This window comes from Barbus barbus (assembly GCF_936440315.1).
Source record: "Barbus barbus genome assembly, chromosome: 2".
In the NCBI taxonomy this organism is placed as follows: Eukaryota; Metazoa; Chordata; class Actinopteri; order Cypriniformes; family Cyprinidae; genus Barbus; species Barbus barbus.
In genome coordinates, this window is record NC_136730.1 from 21,175,786 (window position 1) to 21,202,984 (window position 27,199).

Here is a 27,199-nt window from a genome sequence, read left to right on the forward strand (position 1 = left end):
TCTATGTGTGTGTGTACTGGAAAGGACTTTATTGTTATAGTGTGCATATTTAAACTTTTTCATATATATTTGTCACTTACAATCAAAAGGACAGTTTGTAGTTGTACACGTTATTCTGTAAGCATCACTCAGAAATGGCAGAGCTGCTCTGTTTACATTCGTGTGGTTATGTCACCCCTGGTTACACGGAATAATACATTTCTGAATATTTATATCTTTACCGACATCACACAGCATGATATAACAATAGACACTTTGCTTAAAATGTTTTACATTCACGTCTTATAAAGAATTTGATACATACAATATTAGATATATAACAAAAGAATATATTTGTATCTCTTTATATGTCGTAATCCACATATGTTGCCTGCTTCCTACCAGTGATCATGTTTTCTGTAATTTTTTTGTATTTCAAATGATTCTACACAAATAAATAAAACATAAACCAACATAATGGGAGTTGATTTTAACACGTTAAAATGTCAAAACATTTCCTTCAAGTGAAAAAGCCACAGTGAACCACAAAATGTATGCGTCATCTCGAGACACCACATAGACTATTGATTTTGACTAGTTTGAAAACCTAAGAGACCTAATCTGTTAGCTATACTCGCACACAGACACACACACACACACACACACACACACACACAGACACACACACACACACACTCCATACAAGGTGTGAAATGCTTAAAGGGACCACATGATGATAGGATTGTACCACAAGAGCTCAGTTAATTGAATTGTCAGTGTACAGTGTAAATAGATTTTCAATGTCATGTCAAACAGAATTCAAACTAAATAAGATAAACCCCTGCCTAGTGTATTTGAACATTGCTGCTTTACATGGTCAACTGGACTTTCTTGAGTTTAAAATATAATGTTCTTTGTCTTTGATCTGATGCTTTTGAATCTCTTGAAGGGGCAAACAATCCTTGTGCAAGGTAGCAAATTTGTCACAACAATAATTGTTGCTCTGATCCAAGGCCATAAGTAAAACATAAAATGTTGATCCATTGACTCAAAACACTAAAGAAATCCCTTTTCTTTAATATTGATCTATGACAAAAGAAGAGCTCTTAAGCTCTACGTGAGGGAGATCATTGGATCTCAGTTAATTTTGAAAGCTATGAGCGTAAATTGAGCGTCCCTTGGCATGGAGTTAATTGAGACTCTTTCTCAATGAGATGCTTTAGTCATGAAGCACATCGCTGCACTCTCTTCATGAGGATGAGTTACTTAATGACAGGAAGTTTATGGTTAGATAAGGCACTGACACAGTGGTGTATGTCTGCTTTGTGAGGTGTGTCAAAAAGGGAAAAGATGTGCTTGAAAAATGCTTGGTGGACCCTTGATGTAAGCCAGCTGTTGCAAAACCAAACCATTCTTGGGAAACAAGATAAAATGTGGGAAACTCACAGCTGCGCTCTAACATGTACTGTAGCAATGACTCAGAACGCTCCAAACCTGTATAGGATGAAAGATTTCCTGGAACATCAAGGGGGTTTCCAATTCTCAGTGTGTTACCTAAACCTCTACAACTTGCACCCCCACATACTCAATTTCCCAGCCATACAGAATAATATAGCTTCAGAGTGTTTTTCTGCTTACATTTTCACACACAAAGACCAAAATCTAAAACAAACAAAAAAATATACAAAAAGAAAAACATTGTAAAACATACCAGTTTTACTCCCAAATTAAAGTATTTTGAAGTCTTTTGAAAGTTCAGAATAAACCTAAGGGTATGATTTAAAAGGAAGTACAGGCGCAATATTTATTTTGCCCTACAATATAAAAAAGTCTAGTCAACCACTGAACACAAATGGAGCAGACTGGACATTACAGTGTGTGGCTGGGAAACGCACAAAGCCGTTGCTTCATTCTGTCCTTTTCTCAGGGGACACTTTTCAAATGATAAAAGACCTTTGCAGAAACTTTTCTGTCTCTCACACATCATATCTTCTCCAGCATTCAAGTAGCATTTGAGAGGGCACTCCCACCTGACCCCTTCATCAGATGGATAACCAATGTCTGAGCTGAAAAAAAAAACAAGACCAAATGTACAATAGAAAAACTGTGAGCATGTTTCGGTAAGCTATAATTGTACCTTTTGCATTGTCTTACCTTGAACTGCCTGATATTACCCTCCTTCACCAAGTGATGTTCATATTCTGGAGTAATGCAGTACGCTGTCCTCTGCAATGGACATTAAAAACCAAAAGTGAAGTAGCAGAAATAAACACACAGCAATAATGAACCACAAATTTAAACAAAAACTTCATTAGCGGCTCAGAAACAGATGGCAATGTGGCATTTTATTCTGCATGTTAGATGATCTCTGAAGCCATTCAAGATATCATGCTTCTTGTGGAAAATATGGGTATGTAAGCACTGAGCCAGATATCAGTATAGCATGTTTGTGGCTTTGGGAAGTGGCGCATTTAGAAATGAAAACATCTCTCAGTTTTAGAACCACACAAAGTCATGAAGCAGATTTAAGTCATGAACAGATTTATTGAGGTCATTCAACATATGGTGAGATTGAAACAAGGAATCTGCTAAAAGTTAGCTCTGCTGGAGTGAAAATTAAGTGGTGTATGAATATAATCTGGCTTAATATAAGATTATTTAAAATATAATTCTAAATTTTATGAACTGGAGCTAAGAACTAGATATGAAACAGTGTAGTCTGAAAACAAATGTATATATATCTTTTTTATTTTTTTTTTTTGTTTCCTTTTTCAACTATAAATGTGTCACTTGCTAGTGTGTGCTTGTGTGTGTGTATGTCTGTGTGTATCTATAGCATTAAACCATATTTTGAGGACAAATTTATAGTATTTTTTATTATTAGTTTATTATTTTAGTATTTATAGCTTGCTGTATGCAAACAATAATAAAAGTCCTCAGTTAGTCCATTAAGACAAACGTGTGTTTACTAACCTCCTTGAAGGTGCCTGGCAAAGTAAGGAATTTGTAGATGGCGTAGATCGGTACAAACAGCATGGAGGATAAGGCTATGAACCAGCCCACCGTATTTGACCAGGCAGGGAAAACATAGTCATCATATCTCAATTCGCCGGAGGTAACAATGCTGGCGATTACCACAAGCTGCACAGAAAAAGAGGTAAGGAAGTACAGAAACAATAAGGAGTAATTAGTTATTCTGTACAAATTTGTCAGAGTAAGAAAATAAAAAGTTATTTTTACTGGTTGAAACTATTCAATTGTATTAGCTATATTCCAAGTACAATTGAGTAAATTCTTCGGTTAACTGAAAAAAAGACATTTAAAGTTTAATCGGACTGTGGACAGAGAAAGACATTATTTCCTTAAAGGGGTTATGACATGACAAACCAAATATCCCTTGATCTTTTGACATAGAAGAGGTCTTTGTATGCTTGATACATCGTGCAAGTTTCATAACTTAAAATGTCCTCATCATCAATAAAAAAGCATTTATATAATAACCCTCAGAATACAGCTCGTTTGGATCCGAGGTGCCAGGTGACATAACCCGAGCACAGTCGTTTACATATGACCGCCTCCAGAGCAAGAATTCCTCTCACCATAGGCCCCACCCACTGGTGTTCAGCCACTTAACAGCTAACACTTGATTACGCTGAATGCGATTGTCGCATTGCGTCAAAAGCAAATAGAAATTACAATCACTGCTGTTATCCACATTGGATACAGTATACAGATGCGCGTTTGCTTTCTGACACAGTCCACGCGCATGAGTCTTTTGTCAATAGGATAAATGGAGTGAGAACGTTCACTTTTACACGTTTGGTGTAAATAGCTCATTTGAGTCTTTGTACACATATCAGAAGGTTCCCAGTCTAAGGAACAAGTGGATAGTTTATTTTTAATGGCATCCCAGATCATGGGCCCGTTCTTCATACGTCGCTAATTCAGTTAGCTGGATTTGATTGTTGACGACTTGGCATGATCTTGGATTGTTTGGTTCTTCGAAGCTCACCCCGGAGTTGCTGTCATAGCATCTGGTCATTCTCACTCATGCATGTGCTGCTGATAAACATGAAATAATTTCAGTTATGTTGCTTTATATAAAAATAAATATGATGAACAAGACACTTAAAGTGCTTGTTATTTAATTCCATACAAAAGGCATATTTGTCATTCATTTTTACTTTAATACAAACATGTATTATAGATTTTTATAGAAATATGACATCAATCACATATCTCACACAGATATTGCACTGTCATAGTTTTTGGGAATATTCATGCATAATTTAAATACATGATCTACATCACGGTTGTCTGAACCAATGAGCATTAAGCTGTGTCATCAGCCAGTCATTTCTCATCATGCTTTTGAGTAACTGTGCCTGACTGCGCAATCCGACACAGCCGCCAGAGTTTTTTGGCACACGTCAGCATGACATCAGAGCAAGTCGGACGTAACTCGGACACTTTTCTAACCGCCATGCATCTCGCGTTGATCAACTGTGATCAGTTCAGATCAGTTCATATCTCAGCCTATTGTGATTTATAACTTCTCCCCAAATTTCTTGCTGCCCTGTATCTTGCTCTCTCATTTGATATTAGTCATTGCCGATATGTTTTCCATCAGAACTAATTTCACACAGCAGGATTTTGAATTGCTGACATGTCCAGATATTTCACGGGTGTCGGTAACGCATCGGCGATTCTCTTTGAGATTGTGTATTTGATTATACACACTGTGTGATTATCACTTGCGTGAACGAGCACCACTTTGCCTCCAAATTCGGACATTTGTTGGCGATTTCACAAAACCTGTCAGTGAGTGAAAATCGGGCTAAATTCATGCAGTGTTAACTCGGTATGAATCGAGCTGACTGACAAGAAGAGTGAGGTGAGAAAGACAAGATGATGGTGAAAGATTAAACTTCGAAATGAAATACAAATCTGAACTGCTGAACATTCAGCAGAACACACCACAAAATCTCCTACCGGTTTTCGATTATTCTGACATTTTGCTGAACATAGTAGTTGGCGGAGCAGCAGCGCTGATCAAACACTTCAGGACGTGCAAACGGGGGAAGCAAGCCAGTGCGCTCGTGAAGCTCCGACAGCGTGGATTTTGCATGCCATTGCCTAACATCCATCTGGCAAATCTCCGCTCTCTACCCAACAAAACGGACAAACTTCTTCTTCTAATAAGGACAAATAAGGATTTCTCACACTCTGCTGCTCTGTGTTTCACGGAAACCTGGCTGAATGACACCATTCCGGACAGTGTGCTTCATCTGCCGAGCTTTCAGCTCTTTAGAGCGGACCGCAACGCAGAATCAACGGGGAAATCGTGTGGCGGCGGAATATGCTTTTACATCAATGAAAGGTGGTGTACAGATGTAACTTTTAAAGAAGATGTGCTGTCCCGATCTAGAAGCGCTCTTCATTAACTGTAAGCCGTTCTATTCACCGCGGGAGTTCTGCTCGCTCATTCTTGTGTTTACATTCCACCGCAATCGCACGTGAGCTCAGCTTTACAGAAACTTGCTGATTAGATCACAGACACAGAACAACAACACCCGGACTCTGTTTTAATCATTCTTCGAGACTTTAATAAAACAAAATCTCTCCCGTGAACTGCCACAATACAAATAGAATGTTAGATGTCCCACCAGAGACAGTAATATACTGGATCACTGTTACACAGCTTTGTGGCTCTCTGACCACTGCCTGGTTCATCTTATACGAACCTACAGGCAAAACATTTAATCTGCTAAACCTGTAGATCTCACTGATCTGGACGAATTTACAGAGACTGTAACATCCTATATTAGTTTATGTGAGGATATATGCATTCCTACCAGGACTTACTTAACATTCAACAATGATAAGTTATAGTTTACTGCAAAACTCAGACATCTTCGTCAGGCCAAAGAGGATGCCTACAGAAATGGGTCTAGTACAATCAGGCCATGAACACACTCAATAAGGAGATTAGAGTGGCTAAAAGGTCCTACGCTAAAAAGTTGGAAGATCAGTTCACTTACAATGACTCAGCTTCAGTGTGGAAAGGTCTGAAAGCCATCACCAACTGAGGTGGGAAGTCATGGCCTAATGGTTAGAGAGTCGGACTTGTAATCCAAAGGTTGTGGGTTCGAGTCTCCGGCCGGCAGGAATTGTAGGTGGGGGGAGTGAATGTCCAGCGCTCTCTCCACCCTCAATACCACGACTGAGGTGCCCTTGAGCAAGGCACCGAACCCCCAACTGCTCCCCGGGCGCAGCATAAAATGGCTGCCCACTGCTCCGGGTGTATGTTCACGGTGTGTGTGTGTGTTCACTGCTGTGTGTGTGCACGTTGGATGGGTTAAATGCAGAGCACGAATTCCGAGTATGGGTCACCATACTTGGCTGAATGTCACTTCACTTCACAGGTGAATCAACAATTTGCTGAAGACCTGAATGAGCTTTATTGTAGATTTGAAACCCACCAAACACATTCTGAACGTCTCTCTACACAACCGTTAACACCTCCTGTAACCCCCCTCTCACCCACTCCTGTACTTCAGATCAGTGAAGAAGATGTGTGCCAGGTCTTCAGAAAGAACAAGAGAAGAAAGGCACCAGGCCCAGACGGTGTCACACCAGCCTGATTGAAAACCTGTGCTGACCAGCTGGCCCCCATCTTTTCACAGATCTTCAATAGATCTCTGGAGGTGTGTGAAGTCCCTTCCAGACTTACAGATAACAGGACTTGGCGACTACAGACCTGTAGCACTAACATCTGTCGTCATGAAATCATTTGAAAAACTGGTTCTGTTCGGGTCGTCATGAAATCATTTGAAAAACTGGTTCTGTTCTCTCCCCACTACTCTTCTCCCGCTACACAAACGACTGCACATCTAAAGACCCCTCTGCTAAGCTCCTGAAATTCGCAGACGACATTGGTCATTGGTCTCATCCAGGAAGGAGATGAGTCTGTTTACAGACAGGAGGTTGAGCAGCTGTCTGGTGCAGTCTTAACCACCTGGAACTGAACAAGCTCAAAACAGTGGAGATGATCATGGACTTCAGGAGAAACCCCCCTGCACGCTCTCCACTCACCATTGTAGACAGCACTGTGGCTTCAGTGTAGACATTCAAGTTCCTGGGTCAATTGACGCCAAATTGCTGCCAATTCGAAAATTAAAATGCGCACAGGCATTTACAACCTATTCAAAAGCGAAAGAAACGGAAAAGAGGGTAAACTCAACTAACATAAACCCCTCCCCTTTCGGTGATACCAGTATTACCGGTGTTGTCACACGTCGATTAAATGGTGGGAAAATTTCCTGACCATCACAAAGATTGTTGAAAGATGAAACGGAACTAGAGCTGACTGCTGCTGAATCAGAACCATAAGTAAATGATTTCATTACGCTTTGTTTGAAAATTACCCTTTTATTTTGAATATGTTGTAAAAACATTCACACGCAACAGTGAGGGGGGATTGATACTGTTTCCTATGCAATGATGTTAGCCAATCATAACAGTGGCTGAATACTGACAAGCATTAAAGGACACACCCCTTAAAAACAGGTTATTTTAGTCAGAGGGTAATCTGTCTATAATCATTTTTCCACATCATTTTTATTATTATTATTATTTTTGCGCAAAAAACTTTAGCATGATAAGCAGACCTCAAGGAACATATTAAAATAATGAAAAAAATTTATAATCCATGTCATGACCCATTTAAAAGTCAAATTACATCAGGTGTTATGTTCATACACCCCTGTTTCACTCACCAGTAAGAAAGTGGGACTGACGAACTTCCAACAGAGCCTCCAGTAGATCCCTGGTTTGAAGCCTGTCATGCGTTCAATGTCCTCACTAAATCTATCCACACCTAAGGGACAAACACAAAGAAATTAGCATCTGGACATCATTTCAAGATAAAAGTACCCGGGACATTTCTCTGAATTGTGGTTTCTCTTCTTACAATATTAATGATGATCTGAACTCTTTGTACTGTACTCTTAGACAGCACAATACAATATAAAGTAGATATGAGAAGTTTTGGATCTTAGGAAGTGATGTAATGGAATGCAACGCTGATAATCTTGACATTTTAAAGTCCAGAGGCTTTAAACTACTGTTTATGTTTGCTCTTTGGGAGAGGTAGGGATCCTTCGTATTCATGAAGTAACCATGGATCTTGCATTAGTAATTGCATAAAAAATATTATAGACAATGTGTTGGAATGTACAGTATACAAACATTTTTTGAAATTCACAGAATAAACAGTAGGGCTATAATAAAGGACCTCCATCTCCTTGCAGTAACTAGAACTGCATATGTTTTGGAATAATTACAAAAATATATAAAGTTGAGATAAATATATCATTTTCTGGTCAGTCTTCAACTTTCATTGTCATAGATCTGATCTGGTTCATAGCTCTGATCTTACTTGCACTGTAATGCTTTAGTGTGTTGAGGCTGAGTTTCTCAGTCCTACAGGGAGATGCAGAAGCTCCACTGAAGACCATTCAAAAGTAGTTGTATATGCAAGATACACACTACATGGACAAAAGTATTGGGACACCTGACTATTACACTAACACTATGTTTAATGACATTAATATGGAGTTGGTCCCCTTTTTGCAGATTTCACTCTTCTGGAAAGGCTTTCCACAAGAATTTGGAGTGTTTCTGTGGGCATTTGTGCCCATTCATCCAGTAGAGCAATTGTGAAATCAGGCAGTGATGTTGGATGAGAAGGCCTGGTTTGCAATCTTCATTCTTGGTTATGCCAAGGGTGTTCAATGGATTTGAGGTCAGGGCTTTGAGCAGGCCAGTCAAGTTGTTCCACATCAAACTCATCAAACAAGAGCCACCTATTTTTATGTGCATTTTGGGATATCGCATAAAAAACGCTGGATGGAAATGGCAAGATGCTCATAAATAAAAAAAAATGCACATAAAAATTTATTGCGCATCAAAAAAGATTTTGCGATGGGACAGCATAACTGGACCAAAAACCAACAGACCGATCTCATTGCACAGCATCAGAAATGCTAGTTTTGTCATTCTAAAATGCTTGTGCAAAGTCTTGCCAAAGCGCTTCGTTATAATTTACTCCCAGAACTGTGTATCCAAAACAGCAGGCTCCGAAAATATGATAACATGACTGCGTTTTGTCTATGCGCCCTGAAGCTCGTAATTTATTGTATACTAGAATTATTATATATAGTGCCTTCTCCTACTGCAGCAAATTAAATCTTTCTTTGTGATATTTAGCGCAAGTTAATCAGGAAGTGACAATTTTGTTCTCTTCAACTCACTGGATGGAAATGGTGCTTTATTCGCAAATTTGCAATTTTTCTTTATGGACCTTGCTTTGTGTACTGGAGCACAACCATGCTTGAATAGAAAAGGGCTTTCCCCAAACTTGTTCCACAATGTTGGCAGCATAGCATTATCCAAAATGTCTTGGTATGCTGAAGCATTAAGGTTTCCCTTCACTGGAAAAAAGGGGCCTAGCCCAACCCCTGAAGTACAGCTCTATATCATTATCCTTTCACCACCAAACTTTATAGTTGGCACAATAAAGTCAGGCAGGTAACGTTTTCCTGGCATGCACCAAACCCAGACTCGCCCATCAGACTGCCAGACACAGAAATGTGATTTCATCACTCCACAGAACACGTTGCCACTGCTTCAGAGTCCAGTGGCGGTGTCCTTTACACCACTCCATCCAATGCTTGGCATTGTTATTGGTGATGTGAAACTTCCATGCAGCTACTCGGCCATGCAATCCCATTCTTTGAAGCTCCGGTTGCAATTGTTTTTGTGCTGATATTAATGATATGAATGATACTGATATTAATAATTAATATTAACTTAATTATATTAAGTGGAAGTCTTTAGCTATGGAATCAGCAGATCAAGATTCCATCATCCATGCATCTCAGCACTCAAACTGACTTAGTGCAAAGGTGGCAGATCTTATCACAGTACCATGCTAAAATTCATGCTTGATTGATCAATTTTGTCACAAATGTTTTTCAGTGTTTTTTGCTTGATTTTATACAACTGTGGCAGTGGGTCTTATTGAATCAATTATTGATTAGTTAATAGGTGTGCCCCAATACATTTATTGTAGTGTATTATATTATGTATATACCAATACCAAAAGTCGCAGTGAGTATCTGGTGTGGCCACCAGCTGCTTTAAATACTACAGTGCATCTCATCCTCATGGACTGCACCAGATTTGCCAGTTCTCGCTGTGAGATGTTACCCCACTCTTCCACCAAAATACTTGCAAGTTCTCAAACATGTTTGGGGGGACACATGGTTACCTACCCGTCTCTCTGTAGCACTGTTTTAGGCATCTTACATTATGGACATTGCAGTTTATTGCTCTGGCCACATCTCCCTGCAGTCCCTGAGTCAGTAGAAAGATCTCTTTATTGTCCTAAGTTACTGTAAATGTGACCTTTATTGCCTTAAGCCTGTAAACTGTTAGTATCTTAAGGACTGTTCCACAGGTGCATGTGGAATACATGTTAATGGTTCATTAAATAAGCATAAAAAAACATTGTTTAAACCCTTTCCAAAAAAAAAAAAGATCTGTAAAGTTTATTTGGATTATACCAAATGTAGTACATAAACCTGTCATAAGACTACAAAAAAGTTTACTAGTAGGTGCATTAAATTCAGTCAGTAGTGGAAGAGGACCTTTAAAGACAAATGTATGTTGTTTATTTCTGCTCACCATAGAACCAAGCTACTCCAATGGACTCAATCAGCACCCCAAATAGAATAGATGTCCCTGCAGCATACTTGTCCAACACGGTCAACACATAGATCCCTCCCTGTCATGACCGAGATATAACCAAGTCAAAATGCTGCTGAATAAAGGACTTCTATTAATTAACTCATCATTATATTGCTTTTATGTTGTTTTTGTGAATATTCATTTATTTTGCCTGTTCATGATAAAAAATGTATTCACAAAACATAATTTGATCTGCTACGTTTTTTGACTGATCACATGGATCACACCACTGATGCTAAATAAATATGATCTCAAATGCAAATTAAATAGGGATATTATATAGAATATAATATCATGTGACAAGAAAATAAACAATATTATTAGAAGTATTTTCATATTGTTACAATGCTAAAAAAAATAGACTCAACATACTTACATTTGTGATGCACAAAAGGGCCAATAGGAATGTCCCAAATACTACAATAAATGTAAATACTTTTCTATTTCTCTTCAGGATTTTGAAGTCATCTGATAGCCCAGTGATCACTGCCTCCATGCCACCCATCTAAATAAGACATTATTAGTAATTCAGTTATTAGTATTAGTAATTCAAGTAATAATATAAATTATTAGTAACTGCATTGTTTTTGTCAATTAAATTTTATGTGAGATGACCCAGACAAATAAAAAGGTGTTTAACCAAAAGGACTATTTGCATAATCTTTATATATGCCATACAAATATATTACAAACTGGCTGCATATATATCTAGACAATAACAAGGTTACTTTGTACTCACAGAGCTGTCAATTCCAAGAGTCAAAAGCATAATGAAAAAGACTATCGCGAAGAATGTGGATCCAGGTAGGGTTGAGATCGCTTCTGGGTAGATAATAAAAACCAGTCCAGCTCCTGCACACAGATATAAACAAGGGGCAATGTACAACTCCAAAAAATATTGTTTGCCGGGGGTCGCACTCTGGTTAACCACAAAAGAACTAAGAATAGTGCACAATGTAAAACTGTGAAACATGAATAGGTTGAGTAATACACAAAGAGTAAAATAGTGAGGTTTTACGAGTCACAGACCCTCAGTGGCCACATCCTTTATGTTGACCTGATGCTGATTAGCCATATACCCCAGTACTGAGAAGATGGCAAACCCTGAGATGAAACTGGTTACGCAGTTTATTGTGCTGGTCAGAATAGCATCCCTGCAACAAAGCACAAGAGAACAGTTTACATTGCACCAGAAGTCTCAAAACTGCTGAGCAGAATCTATGACTTGATCACTTTAAACCCACAGTGAGTCGATGCCAAAGCTGTGGCTTATCCCCACTGTGGATATGCTTTGAGTTATCAAGTCTCATTTAGATGGTTCCTGTGCAGACAAACTGTGCACTGTTGAAGTTTAGCATTGTTTTTTTTTTTTTGAAAGCTTGTTCCCTTCTTCCCACAATGTTTGCCAGTTGCCGTGACTAGACATTACAAAAGCCCAATTCAAAAGCAAACAATTTATACAAAGAGCAAGAAAGAATACAACAATTCATGATTTTAATCATTTCAAAGTGTGTCCTAGGGTGGGACCATTCAGTGTAGTCTGTGAAGGAGCGCATAAATCTGAGCAGCCATCTGGCTTGCAACATATTGTCATGGTGGCCAAAAGCTGAAGAGGTGAAAAATGCTGCTGACTATTATGCACTAGATTATTTAAATGTAAATAATGTGAAGATGAATATTTCAAATTGACATTTTCATTGGTTTTCTTTATTTTCTGTTAGAAACAAAAGCAAATATTTTGACATGACTGTAGATTTTAGGTCTTAGTAAGACATATGTGCCCTGGAGAGCAAAAACCTGTTGAATCAGTGGGGTTCCAGCTTTAGACGTCAACATATTGTGATGTGAAATCAATACTGCTTACTATAAGTCATTGACATGCTTTAGATGTGCACATTGACAAAGCATCAAAAGATGATTGCAAACATGTTTGAATATTAATTTAATGTCATTTAACACAAGCCAACCAAAGTGGGCATTGACTTTTCAGTGAATAAATGAATCAGACTTTTGCCTCTTCAAAACCTTCACACATGAACGGAAATCTCCTCATGCAAGCCTTTTGTAACTTTATACCAATTTCAACTACCTGACAAACCATTTTTTATAACTGACAACCATATTTACAACATTGACCCCACTTCAAACATGTAAATTCCACCGCTGCAATTACTCAGAAATTGACAAGTTATGTCATTAATTATGATAAGGATAAATGCTCAGTACTCAAATGAATAAGTGTTGAAACATAACAATCTACAGAGACACTAGTCTAGACACCTGTCTGTTATTTTGTCTATTGGGATTCACAAAGCCCACAAGGTGACTGCCACCTGCTGGCCCCACTTTTGATCTCTGTAAATTACATGCTGGTTTTCCCATGAGAACTTTAACCCACTAGCAAGCAATGCTATAGCTTCTCAGTATTAGTAAACTGGAATGGTTATGGGATAACAGATCAGGCAAAAAATCATTATAAGCCTTCGAGTAAGATATCACCTGTTTGTAGTAAACACCATTATATCATTCTGAAGAGATGTTACTATTAAGGACAATTCACCCTGCACAGACAGACGCAGACCAATGCCGACAGTCAGCCGACTACAGTATGTCACTTCTCAGACACTCCAAGACCCAACAAACACTGATTCAACATGTTCAATCGACGAAATTAAGCATTGACCAATGCCAACAAATACTGACAGATGTAACACAATGATCCGACAAAAATCTTTGCTGCAGATTGTCTGCATCTGTGAATAGGCCTTTAGGGAATTTACAAACCTGTCAAAGATTGGTCGTACCTGTAGCAGTTATTTTCAAATTTATTGTAGCTTGCGAAGGCAATGTGGACTCCAAACCCAGCTCCTAGAGAATAGAAAATCTGAGTAGCTGCGTCAATCCATACCTGCAGCAAAAAAAAAAAAAAAGAGTGACAATCCATCTATATAAAAGAGAAGTACGTATTTGTGACTATTTTTAAAAATTTTAAAAAATATATACAGTATATATCAGGAATAGTTCATAAAATAGGTTGAGCCCTATTAGCATGAACTTACTTGAGGGCTATTGAGCTTCTTCAGGTCAATGTGGAGATATGCCCTAATTCCATTCATTGCACCAGGGAGAGTGATGCCTCGAATCAGCAACACCAGCAGCACTATGTAAGGCATAGTAGCTGTAACATACACCACCTAAACACATCCACCCACACACACACACACACACAAATAAAGATAGATAATTTTTTGAACAGTGCCTTGAGATTGCTTTTCAACGAAAAGTGTATAAATGAGCATTAAATTAATCTTTGACAGAATGACCAAAAAAAAAAAAAAAAGCTGGAGTTTTTGCACCTTTCCAGAGGACTTGACTCCCTTCCACAGGCTGAAGTACAGGATGAAGACAACCACAATAAGGCAGAGGGCGAGCTCCCAGCGAGGAAGACCCAGGTCATCAATGCCTCTACTCTCATGAATGTGTAGCACCCCGCGCCTGGAGGAGGAGAAATGGTAAGTGAGATTAAACAATTACTTCAGTATATTTAGTTCATAATCACACTGTCTGAATAGAAAAAAAAAATTGTTGAGAAATATTGTGTTGTGTGCCTTGTTCAAAGGCTCTCCAATAGAAAAAAAAAATTGTTGAGAAATATTGTGTTGTGTGCCTTGTTCAAAGGCTCTCCAGTAGTAAAGGAAGTGTCCTGGCCTGGGGCACAATGCTCCTGAGACAGGAGATTTTTTGGAATGTTTTCCTCATCAAATTATGAAATATTATCAATGAATCTCCAACAAATAAAACATCCATAATTATAATGTGCTCTATTCTTAGTCATGCTCCAAGAGAATGGTGCTAAAACATTTATCTGCACACAAAAAATGTTTTGAATAAACATACTGCACAGATCCATTGGTGCCAGCGACACCGTCTATGCATGGGTGTGGGGGGGCCTCACTGAGTTATAAACCACTGAAATTCTCTAAAGCAGGGATAGGCTACTTCGGTCCTGGAGTGCCGATGTCCTGCAGCGTTAAGCTCCAACCCTGAAAAAAACCTCACCTGCCTGCAGCCCTAGTAATTCTGAAGACCTTGATTAGCTTGTTCGGGTGTGTTTGATTAGGGTTGCAGCTAAAATCTACACGACAGCGGCACTCCAGGACCGATGCTGCCTACCCCTGCTCTAAGGAGTATGTAGGAGTTGCCTTGACACTTGACGTCACTGCTCATATAATACTTGGAAAAGGGGTTATGTATCAAAATAAAAGTGATGTTCTCTCAAGTTAAAGTACAATAAAGCCTTGAACTGATAACTGAAGGTCCTATAAAAAATCTAAAATTACAGATAATTAAGTCCACTCCAACTCTGTCTGGGGAACTGTATCTTGTTTTTATAGCACATTCTTACACCTTTCATGTGCTTTATATGTTATGCTTACACTAACTCTAGTTTAATGGCTGTTTTCACTAGACTGTCCACTCTGAACTGATGTTTACGATGTACTAACTCTAACCTAATCTTCACAGAAACTTTAATAGATTTAAAAAAAAAAAAAAGCTTATTTAAATAGTGAGGACCACTTCAAATGGTGGGTTTCACAATATTAATGACTTCTTCAAAAACTTGGCTCTCACTAGTGTAACAATGGGAACTCAGAATCTAGTGAGCACTGGATTCAGTGTCTATAATTATATAATAACAAAGGTACAAGTAACACAGAAACAAGAAAACAGAATAAGCTCATCAAACAATACAACTGTGTAAGTACAAAATCTGACAAACAACACTGGGAACACAGGGGCTTACAGTACATACATAAGGGCTAATTGGGTAAAGGGAACAGGCAAGAATAATCAGGGAAAAACAAGAGGAAACAGGAAACCAGGCACAACTACAAACTAAGAGTCCACATAACAAAAACACACAGACACAAAACCATTACAACTAATACAGCCAAACCAGTATAAACACTCAATCTCAATACTGTATGTGTGTCACACACTATGCTGCGTGAATCGCTTCAAAAGATATTCCAGATAGTAAATTACCCATAAACCCCTTTTTCGTCAGGTTCTTGTTCCCCAAGAGGGATGACCTATGTTTCTAACATTTTAATGGCTGCACAAATAAAAAAAAAAAAGGTCTGAATAATGGTTATGACCAAAGGTTCCTCAACCAGCCAATGATGAATATCATTGCTGGTTTCTAGCAAATTATCTGGATACACCCCGTGAAAAGAGTCTCTGCAGAACGTGATCTAAATTATTCCTGTGCTGCACCTCCCATTGAGGTTCAAAGAGGAGAAGCAGCGCAAACCATTGTTCTTATATTATAAACAAACCCCTATAGCACTGCCAGAACTTTGCTGTAGCCTTTTCTTCTGAAAGAGGTCTCTTCTAAAGGAAAAAACGAAAGCTGCTCTGTTTGAATTTACTTTATGAGTTTAGAAGCCATGATGTGAATGAAAGCAGACTTGATCCATCTCTATTTAACTTCAAAAACAACCCAAAATATTAACTTTAGGACACTTGTCAAGTGACAAAATGATATTCCCAAATGATTACTGTCTTAAATTATGTTCAGCCTAATTTATTAATCTCCTATATACATAATATTTATGTGTAATATGTCATAGTTTAATTTGATGACATTAAACCAGTATCAATAAATGATTAAATCTGGTTTGGTTTTGCAAGATTCCAAACTAAGATAGTTGCATTGAAAAGAAAAACTTTAAAGCTAGAGAGAGCTTGAGAATTGCTCAACTTCTCATCAAACAAGTAATTTGGTCATGCATTGGGAATAAGGGAATAAACGTGAGTATGAGGTCTACAGAAACATGGATGTTGAAGCCATCATGGCTGAGTTAATGAAGAGAAGAAAATCCAGACACACCCTCAGGGCTCTAGAGACGGGAGACAGTCCAATCCCGTCATCATTGCCAATAACATCACGCGCCTGTCCTGCTACAACTTGACCTTTAATCCACTCTCTGTGACATTTCAGTTGACCCCCTGGCCCTTTAACATACCTACACCCTATACAAATCTCTTGCTTTATATCAGTCTGTCATGACAATAAATACTTTTACAAATAGCTCACTCACATTTGATTATTAATTTACTGTACTTTTTCACTAATCCTTTAGTAAATAACGTTTTGATTAAATCTTTTAGAATTACATATGTGGGTTGTTAGAAAGCAAAAGTGCAGGCAGAAATTCTAACAAAACAGATTTTAATTAATACATTTTACCAAAACGCACCGGATAGCTGACTCATCCATGTTAATGATGGGTTTGTTTCTTACAAACACACACACCACTTTTTGTTTCACAATATGTTATCTGATAGACTTGTGGATTATTGTGATGTTTAGACTCTCATTCTGATGGCAACCATTCACTTTTCATTGGTGACCAAGTGATTCATTGGTGTTCAGTCTGTTCAGATGAACAAATAAACTCATCTACAACTTAAATGGCCTTAAGGTGAGTAAACTTTCATTTTGGGGTGAAATTTAAGAATCCAAAGCTCTGTTATTAGCCAATGACAAAACTAGTCATCAAACTATGACAGAAGGAACTGTAATACTATATAGTCCAAAACATGCAAACAGAAACACAAACATAATCTGAGTAATCTTCCTAACTTCAAAAACAGACATTTTCATTCTGTGGCAGCAGATCTTGAGCCTGAGCTCAGTCTCAGTGACAGCGGTTAGGTCAGGACAGATGTGAACACAGCCTCCTCTAATTGAATAATTACATTAGATTGGCGAGTATCTTGGCAAGTGTTCCCTCTAGAGCTCTTCATTCATTTGATGTCCCGTCCTTGCCAAGCTAAATCCAAACACCTATGATTTCAACATATCTCCAGCTATGTACTCTGAGCCAGAAATCAGCCACAGAAGAATGTGGGGTCTCATCACAGCTTGCTTAACTCTGGAGCAAATTATATTTGTTTTCATAACAGGCAACAGAATGTCCTAAAATGTGTTTGTGAAACTGCACATTCATTGTGGTTATGGACCCCTCTGGCTGACACGAGTTCAGTGATGTTTATATTTTTTTGTAATTTCCTTCCTTTTATTTTTGCAATTATTAAAAGCAAACAAGCACTGCAAATAAATAGCATTTGTAAGACTTACAACCTTCATATCAAATTTTTTTACTGAAACACAACCGTTTGATACTTTTAATAAATCATGATCTAAAATAAATAAATAAATCAAACAAGCACAATGAACCTATATAGTAAGGGTTCACTATTATGCTTGTTTGATTTATTATTTTAATTTTAATTTTAATAACTTTTTCCCCCAGTTTCACAAACAAGGCTTAAGCCTAGTCCCAGGCTAAAATGCATGGCTGAGATGTTTCAACTTAAAGAAATCTTAAAATATGTATGTGCTTTTGATTTGTCTCAAGATGCACACCAGTAATGTTTTTTTTTTTCTAAGGCATGTTTATAAAAAATACTTAAATGTTGTATTTGAACAATGACCTAATCCTGGCTTAGTCTGAAACCAGGCCTTAATAATTATTATTTGAAGGCACAACAAGTATGGTCAAGATCTTTGTCTTGGCTTTTCAAATGATGATATTTTTTCCTCAAAATCCACTATTTCTGTCTTCATGACATCAGTCCGATGTTAAATCTGAGACTGTATGTGATGTAACAAGATTTCAGTAATGACGGAATAATTCGATTTAGAACACCTGCAGTGTAAAACAATACATCGGAGCAGTAACGGTTCATTATTCTCAACAAACAGTGATCGACTCGAACATGTCAAGATTGGCAGAGACAGCGTAGTCAAAGGATATGTGGGTGGCTCACAAGCTGATGAAATTTGCTTTGTTGAGCTCGTCATATTTTGCTTTTGTCTGGTTGTCGGTTGTTTTAGAAAGACGTGTGGCATGATGGGTTTGTGTAACCCAATGAAACCCAATGGACTTGACTGGGTTTGATCAGGGGCTTCTGGATTGACAGCTGCTGGTTCAACACCTCTTTCTGTGATTGGTTTCTCGTCATTTTAGCTATTCTGAGCAACACACTGCTTAATCTAATATTCAGTGTATGGCACACCTGCTGAGCATGTGAGTCTGCTGTATGTCTGACAGTAATGAATATTCTCTAGTGCCCTGTGTGCTGTCCCATGATGACAGGATTACTGGTGGCCAAAAACTATTATAATAGAGTGGCATGAGGGGGGGAAAGCGGAGGAAATGACAGCTTTCCACATCCTCTCACACACAGAAGACAGCTGGGTAAACGACACTTCAAAGCATTGCTGGGTGGGAAACCAGTCCAAAAGAGGGTAAGAGCATAGGAGAGGGAGAAAGTGAGAGAAACAGCTAAACAGACAGTGAGAACAAGACAAGCAGAGGGTATAAGAAGCGGTAGATCACCAAGAAAGAAAAGGGGAGAAACAAATGAGTTAAGGGTTGGACAAATTAAAATATATGATATCTGTACATATAGGAGATAAAGTTAAGAGATTTTGTGCTATACAAACATACATAAGATTTGAGCAATAAATAAAGACACGGAAACCCTCACTAGAATCTGATGACGTGTCTCTATGATTTTGTCCATGACTGGTTGTAAACAAATCAGCAAGTGCTGTAGGTTCTTCATTGTTCTACACATTCTTCTGGTTTCCCCTGACATGAGGAGCTAAATTTTCCCTTAGACACGGGAAAGGGCTGCTTTTCTTTGAAGTGCAAGCAGCTGCCTTTCTTTCAGTCTACATCAAGAGTTTTACACATAGATTGTAGGCAGGAGTTTCAGAGTTTTGAGTGCCGCATACACGTTTCAGTGATTCTGACCTAATTTTGAGCACTTTTAAGCAAAATTGTTAACATCTGATAAAGCTAATCATTGTGTCTGTGTTCTACCCCAGAGCAGCAACACGGTACAATATAGGCCTACCTGGATGATAGTTAGCAAGGATTAGTTACAGGAAAATTATAATTCTGTCAATATTTACTCAATCACATGTTGTTCCAAATCTACCTCTGTGGAACGCAAAAGAAGATATTTTGAACCTTGAACAGTTTGGTGACCATTGACCATTTTTGAACTAAAACAATGAATAAAATCACTCACAACATCTTATGTTCCACAGTAGAAGGGAAGTCATACAGGTTTGGAATACCATGAGGGTGAGTACAAATTTCATTTGTAGGTGAACTTTAAAAAAATACATAAATAAATAAAAGATCTCAGCTGGGCTGTATCCTAAGTTAGTAAAAGTCTTAACAATATTTATTTTCTTCTAAACAGAAATAACTATAAAATGTGGTAAAATTACTAGATAAATGCAGACTAAAAACCTGTTCCTTGGTATTCCTCTATGGGATCACTAAAGCCAGTTAACTTTTCCAAATGGCTGTCCCTGATACATGTAAAAACATGTCATTTGCAAAAACAGATAACTTTTTCAAAAAAATCATGTTTTCAATAATAATGTTTTATCATTGTGCATTCAAATTAATCTCAATCAAACTGCAGTTGGGTTATTTTGATTAGGTAAAAAAAAAAAAAAAAAACAACTAGAAAATGCAGCCAACTAACACAATACAACACAATAAAAACATGACAACATAATAAAAAAACATGATTTTTGAAAATGTTTTTTTGTTTTTGCAAATGAACTCTTCATATGCATCTCATGTCTGGGACATACAATGTGCGCATGCAGTGAATTTAAACTATAGCTTCAGAGTTCTAGAAAGAAATTATACCAAATATTCCTTCAACAAGATAATTATGATAACTGCCAGAATGGCTGGAAATCAACTTGTTTTCCAATACTAAACTAGCACTGATACATCTAACTGATTTAGTCTCGCTCATAGCCGACTCCTCATTCAACTAGAAGTAATGATTAACTAAAACCCAAAACCCCTCCAACACAGCCTGACAGGGGCGCAGGCACAGCCAGGTTTGACATGTCTTTTCATCTTTTCCTGTCTGAGGCAAAATAAATTATTCATATCTTTAAGAATGTTTTCATGATCTCACACAGGAATGAGAGAAAGAATGTATGAAAAACAAATAGCTAAATGATAGATCCATTAGGCGCCATATCAGCAAGACTCCATAGGAAGCGACAAGCAACTGGTACAACATGACAAACTGGAACAATGTCGAAACATCACAGATATTGTGAAGCATAAGGAAACACCTGACTATTAAAACAGCTGTATCATTCATAACTGATTTTGCACTTGGAAATGTATCATGCACTTGTTTTAATGTGTTTGGAAAAGCTATAAGACAAAATACAGTAAAAGTGTTTGTTTAATAAACAGGATATTCATACTTTTAAGCAAATCTCAAGCTGACTGCAGTTGATTAAATAGAAAGTCTATCAACTGTCTGCCAGATTTCTTTTAACTGATAATGACATTGCGGCACTTTGTATTCCCAGACATTTTCATGATACTATTGTTGGAATAATACACAACAACTTAAGTACAACAGCACAGCCACAGAGCAAAAAACAATAATAAAAATGAATTTAAGACTCACTCGTAGAACTCTGCGGCCGGTGTGTTCTTGTACTTGGCATAGGAGGTTCTGTTACCCAAGACGGTGCCATTGATGTATTGTGGTTCTGTGCAGTTGGGGCTGTTCCACGGTTTATCACATTTGAGCCAGGGTAGCTCACTTGTCAATGAGGCAAATAAGTAATACAATGACCAAGCTATAATGACGTTGTAGTAAAAGCCCACGTACAATGCTATGATGATCACAGTGTACCCAACGCCTGAGGAGGAAAGTCACAAATATTTGGTTATTATAATAATGTGAAAAAATGTTGCTTTATCTGTTTCAGGCCTCCTCTCTTAGCTGGGTAGATTACTTACAAATTGTAATCCGTTACTGATTCCAGATTACATGACAAAAATTGTAGTCAGTAACGTAATCTGTTACATTACACATTTTAGGTAATATAATCAGATTACTTTTAGATTACTTTTAGATTACTTTTTATTTAACTCGTTTATCACATTGATTTATATAGCATTATCTTGTACCATAATGATGTAAAAAATGCAAAGAGTAAGAAAACTTGTTCCCTTCATTGTAATTTACAACATGAAGCGCATTAAACATATTACAGTTTCCCAAACTAGGGTTCGTAAAGGAACTGCAGGGGGGTTGTGAGTTTAATGAAAAGCTGACAATTAATTAAATCATAAAAAATTTAATTAAAATAAATCATTTTAAAACAAACTCCCTTTTTTTTATTTATTTTTATTTTTTATTTTTTTTATTTGAACTCCCTTTTGAGGAAAGTCTCTTCACTTGGCGGCCATATTTGCAACGCCTCCAGTCAGCTCATACAATACAATCTTAATGAACAGCGGAATTCTGAAATCTCAAAAACTGCTCGCTGAACTCACATTATGTCAAATCAGCAACACAAATCTGAAATTAATTGCCCCATGAATGTTGTTTCTTATGCTCAAATAGCGTTTAAAAAGCTTATTTTTCAGGCTAGACCAGGCAATGCGCATGCAGAATCATAACCTGCTTATACTGTGCATATGCATTGGTTAGTCAGGTTTCTATGGGAAATTTGGCTCTTTTATTTCGAAGGTGGGACTATTCCTCCATATTGCGTGTTGCAGTTTCTCCCATTCATAAGTATAGGAGTGAACAGTCTTTGTGTTTCTATAGTCTTTGTTTGAAATAAAACACTTACTAAAAAAGATTATGCATGCCATGTGATCATTAATCAAAGAAACCGTGAACATGCAAATGTGATACTTAATTATTGAAATATTTATTTTAAAATCTCAGGGGTACTTAAAGCAAATAGATTTGGTGAATAAGGTTTAGATGACAAAAAGTTTTGGAATGCCTGCATTACATGTATCTAAGAAATAACGTGAATATGTTCATTTTAATTAGTTATAATTAATAATACATGGTTAAAAAACCTACAGAGTAATAATTCAAATAAAAATGAATGTGTTCATCAGTAGCTGATGCAATGTTGAAACCCTTCTTAAACCTGAAATGATTTTTGTAAATCCAGTGGTCAAATGCTGTCGCCACCCGACTAATGACTGATCTTTGTGTGAATGTCCGCAAGACTGGACTATTTATACATATATATAATAAGTATATAATCAGTAGGCTATTTTAGAAAGGAAAATTTGAAAGATGAAAAAGAGAAATTAGGGGGAATCAATGATTTATGAATAATTTATTGCTATTGTGTGAATAATATGTAATCATGTAATCCATAAAAAAGTAACTGTAGTCTGATTACGAGTATTTTAAAATGTAATTTACTCTGATTACAAGTACTTAATTTTTGGAATCTGATTACATGTAATCAGTTACTACCCAGCTCTGGTTAAAAGTGTGTGCACTGACTTCAAAGTCACAACAGAGTCACTGTATAACCTAGTTCACTGCCCCAACGAACACATTTGTTGGCTTTTGTTGGATCATTGAGTTAACCCTGTTTATGTTTGTTGGGTCATTGAGTTAACCCTGTTTATGTTTGTTGGGTCAGTGTAAAATGAAGCATCCAAAAGTCAATGTTAGAGAATGTTGCAGTAGCCCCTCACTGCAGAACAAAGATCCAGGGGGCGAGGTTGGATCCATATCTAGGGGTGGAGATTGGTAGGTTTAGGGGTGGGGATGGGTGGGTTTAGGGATCAGGGGGTGCAGACGTGTAGGTTCAGGTGTATGTAAGGTGGGAGGAGTTGGATCTAGATCCAACCCCACCCCCTGGATCTTGTGTTCTGCAGTGAGGACCATCTCGTTTGTTGGGCAGTGAACTAATCGTTGAAATGTGTGAACCTGGTACGGTTCATCTCAGCATCTTTTATGTCTACAAATTTTCAGCGTACCTTTAAATACAGGGCAGATTTTCCAAACCGTAGCTGCTCCCTCTCTGTTATACTGACCCAAGGCAAGTTCCATGTAAAACAGGGGCATCCCAGCAATGAACAGGAACAGAATGTATGGGATCAAAAAGGCACCTGGGGGACACATTATAGAATTTTAGAATTTGATAGCCGACAGATATCTGCAATATCTAAACAACAAGCATTTGTCATTGTATCTGCTAACATAGTGAATAGTCAATCAACAGTGAAGTTAGAGGCAATTTGACGTAATCATAGTTCTTAAGTCTGACTTTGGATTTTAATGTATTCAGATATGGAAAATTCTACATGGTTTAACCTGCACATAGAGGTGAAAAGTCACATTAAATTAAAATGTCACGTTACCTTCTCATGAAACTTTCTGACCCCATGACCTTAAGTTTTATGGTTTTCTGATTTTATGTTATCAAAATCAGAAATCTAGCTGATCCCTGCTATATTTGTCTTTACTCGTGATGTTTTAATTTTATAGTATTAATATTATAATTGATACACAAAAGGAAAGTGGATCAATCATGCAAAAAATTATTTATTTTACGAAAAACGAATAACTGTAATGCATTTAAATGAGTGCATTTTTTACACAAAAAAGTTAGTCTGCTTCAGTCATAAACACATTTCTGTCTCAAAGCTGATCTAAATGACTAAAGAGTTAAAAAAAAAATTGTTACTCATAAATTGTAAAAGACAACAAAACTGTTAAACAATAGCCCACTAGTAGTTAATGAGTTCGCTGACATTGATGTGATGTCTAGTTTAAGGACGATTGGCAGCTTGTTGAGAAAAACTACAGGTGCAAAATGTTTGTCATGATTGGAATAAAGTGGAACCATGCTACAGTTCCTTATAGTATGTGTCATTGAATTATAAATAATCAAAATATAATATTTTGTAAATTCATATTTCAAATTCATATTTTTTACAGTGAAAAATGTAAAAAGTATAATCTTTCAACATATATTTCTTTATTTATCTTAATGCAGTCATCAAATTATTATTTTTTTTCTTTCATACAGTAACTTGAACACTGAATGTATTTTAATAATAGTTTGAGATATAATTTGAATGTATATGCAATTAAAATTAATGTCAAAATCAATAACAACGTTTGTAAGTTTGTGAGCTGCTCGCCAAAATAATTATATATCAAGTAGCCCACATTTGAAGGGTGTCCCTCAGAATAAACGGAAGAACCAATCTTACCTCCTCCATTTTTGTAACACAGGTAGGGGAACCTCCACACATTGGCCAGGTCCACAGCGAAGCCTATGACAGAGAGCAGAAAGTCCATTTTATTGCCCCATGTCTCTCTGGGCACATCCTCAGCGGAGCCGGAGGTGCAGCCGGGGGAGCTCGGAGAAGCCACGACAGAGCAGTTCGTGTACTGGACCCCGTTCTGCTCCTTCACCAGGATCAGCTCCACTTCCTTTTTCTCCACGTTAAACTCTTTCAACGGGGCCACCGAAGACAGTTTGTGCTCAGGCAGGACTTGGATGTTCATCTTTGCGCCCTGGCGCTCTCGTGGCCCCGAGGATGTGGAGCAAGTGAGGTGCGTGCGGCTCGAACTGACGATGATGATGCTGATGATGCTGCTGCTGAGGATGATGATGATGAATAGGAATCGCTACAGCAGTTGCTCTCGCGGCGAGGTAGATTGTTGCCCAGTCTTCATCAGCTGAAAGTGAAGAGAGATTAAAGTTTACTGTTATTGTAAGACATTAAAGCATCCCATGCACCATACTGTTAACCAGCCGACCGCGCAAAACGATTTACAATGAATGCGCGAAAGCAGTCTGTAAGAGTTAAGGAGGAAAAGAAAACTTTACAGAAACAATCACTCGGCATTTTCCGCTGGACGCAACATACTTCATGGAATAACTGTATATGTCTGCATAAAGTGTCGCTTTTCGAATCTGTAATATTTAAAGACTGTACTTGTCAACATGAGGGGGTCCCTCCATGATCCGTCCCTCCTGCTTGATCCAGAAAATGAGAGACTGCTGCTTCTCATGAAGTTTTACTCTCCCCTCCCTTCCAGCTGGAGGCTATAAATTCTGAGCTTTTAAACCAAGATCCAGTTTCTCCACACGTGATATTTTCTATATGATCATCATCATTCTCTTCTTCTTAATGTTTTTTGAAGCGTCCTCTCCGCCCCGAATGTCACAGTCATCTTCAAACACGCGGTGCGCCACCGCTGGACTTAAAGAAATTAAGCACCTTACGAGATTTTTTGTCACATTTAACTTTTCATAAATAGTTTCGTAACTATGCAAAAAGCGCAGTATAATATTACTGAATTGTTAGTAAAGCAAGGTATAGGCTATTAAGTAGCCTATGTAAAGTAGCCTAATCAGTAAACAGAATAGAATAATAGGACGTATGTTTAAAGTTATATGATCTTTAATACTGTTCTCAAAATAACAGCTCAAAATAAAAATGATTTTTCCATGGAACTCTTTTTTTCCCCGAAACGTTTAAGTTCGTCTAACGTTTTTAAACGTTACTACATTTTCAGAACGTTCATTTAAAAGTATCATTCTCGTGATGTTTACAAAACGATAAAATGGAACGTTCCCTTAATGTTTTCACTAGTGTTAGCATAAACGAGAAAAAAAGTGCTTTTGAATGTTAAGAGATCATTCAGTAATTAAGTTTTATAACTTATTGGGAACGTTAGCAAAACGTTCTTAGAAGGTATTTTGAGCCCCTTAAAGAACTCTTACCATTTTTTTTTTCTTTTTGGTTATTTGCTGGTGATATGTACATACTCTACAATAAAATAATATACAAAGACGAGCCTTGGGTTCAGACCATAAACAGTGAGATGACGCACAAAGGTAAAAGTCGGTCAAACGGTCAAAAGAGTGATCAAGTTTTGAATAGCTTGGAGGTGCCGATATCAATTGTCACATTGCTTTTGCATCATGTGCAACCTGGAAATGCACTCATAACTGAATCCGTCTTGCATAGAAAAACAATTAAAAACATGCAGTAGAACATATGTTCTGTGTGAACTGGTCCGTATGTTTTGTCAATGTTTATCCAAGACTGATCTGGATAGAAAGTGCTTGAGAAACAAACCATTGCTGTGGTAACCTTTACTTATGCCTGTAAGCTCAGTCTAACTAAACCTTGCAATCTTTACTAAAACATTGTGCAGAGGAAAAAAAAAGTGTTGCACTGGGAGTTACTAAGATAAGGTATGTAGTGGCCATATATGATCTCAACATGTTGGGCCCCCATGTGGCGATTTGCTCCATGTAAAATAAAACAGCTCTATGTCATATGAATCATCTTATTTAGGCATGCATGATTTTAAACATTTGTTCAAAAATACGGCTCACTTCCCCCTACAATTAGAAGGGTCAGATTTCCCAAATGCCCGTCTTAATTCACACCCTGAGTGATTTGTCAAGAAGACAAAAAAATAAACATATTACAGCTGTTTGATTCATCTCCCATCACTACTACATTTTTTTAAAAAG

At 37.5% G+C, this 27,199-nt stretch overlaps 1 protein-coding gene across 1 annotated transcript; it reads right to left on the reverse strand.

The window, feature by feature from the left end:
* On the reverse strand, positions 1–25,925 carry LOC306879158 (sodium-dependent noradrenaline transporter-like). Its single transcript, XM_079431936.1, has 15 exons — positions 25,647–25,925; positions 24,915–25,386; positions 23,673–23,804; positions 21,331–21,568; positions 14,148–14,286; positions 13,851–13,985; positions 13,596–13,699; positions 11,821–11,945; positions 11,531–11,643; positions 11,168–11,296; positions 10,729–10,828; positions 7,758–7,858; positions 2,953–3,120; positions 2,134–2,205; positions 1–2,045 (listed from the first exon to the last, which is right to left on the reverse strand). Exons 2-15 carry the CDS (start codon positions 25,210–25,212, stop codon positions 2,022–2,024), a joined length of 1,878 nt encoding a protein of 625 aa, XP_079288062.1. The 5' UTR covers positions 25,213–25,386; positions 25,647–25,925; the 3' UTR covers positions 1–2,021.
* Positions 25,926–27,199: the final 1,274 nt, after the last annotated feature.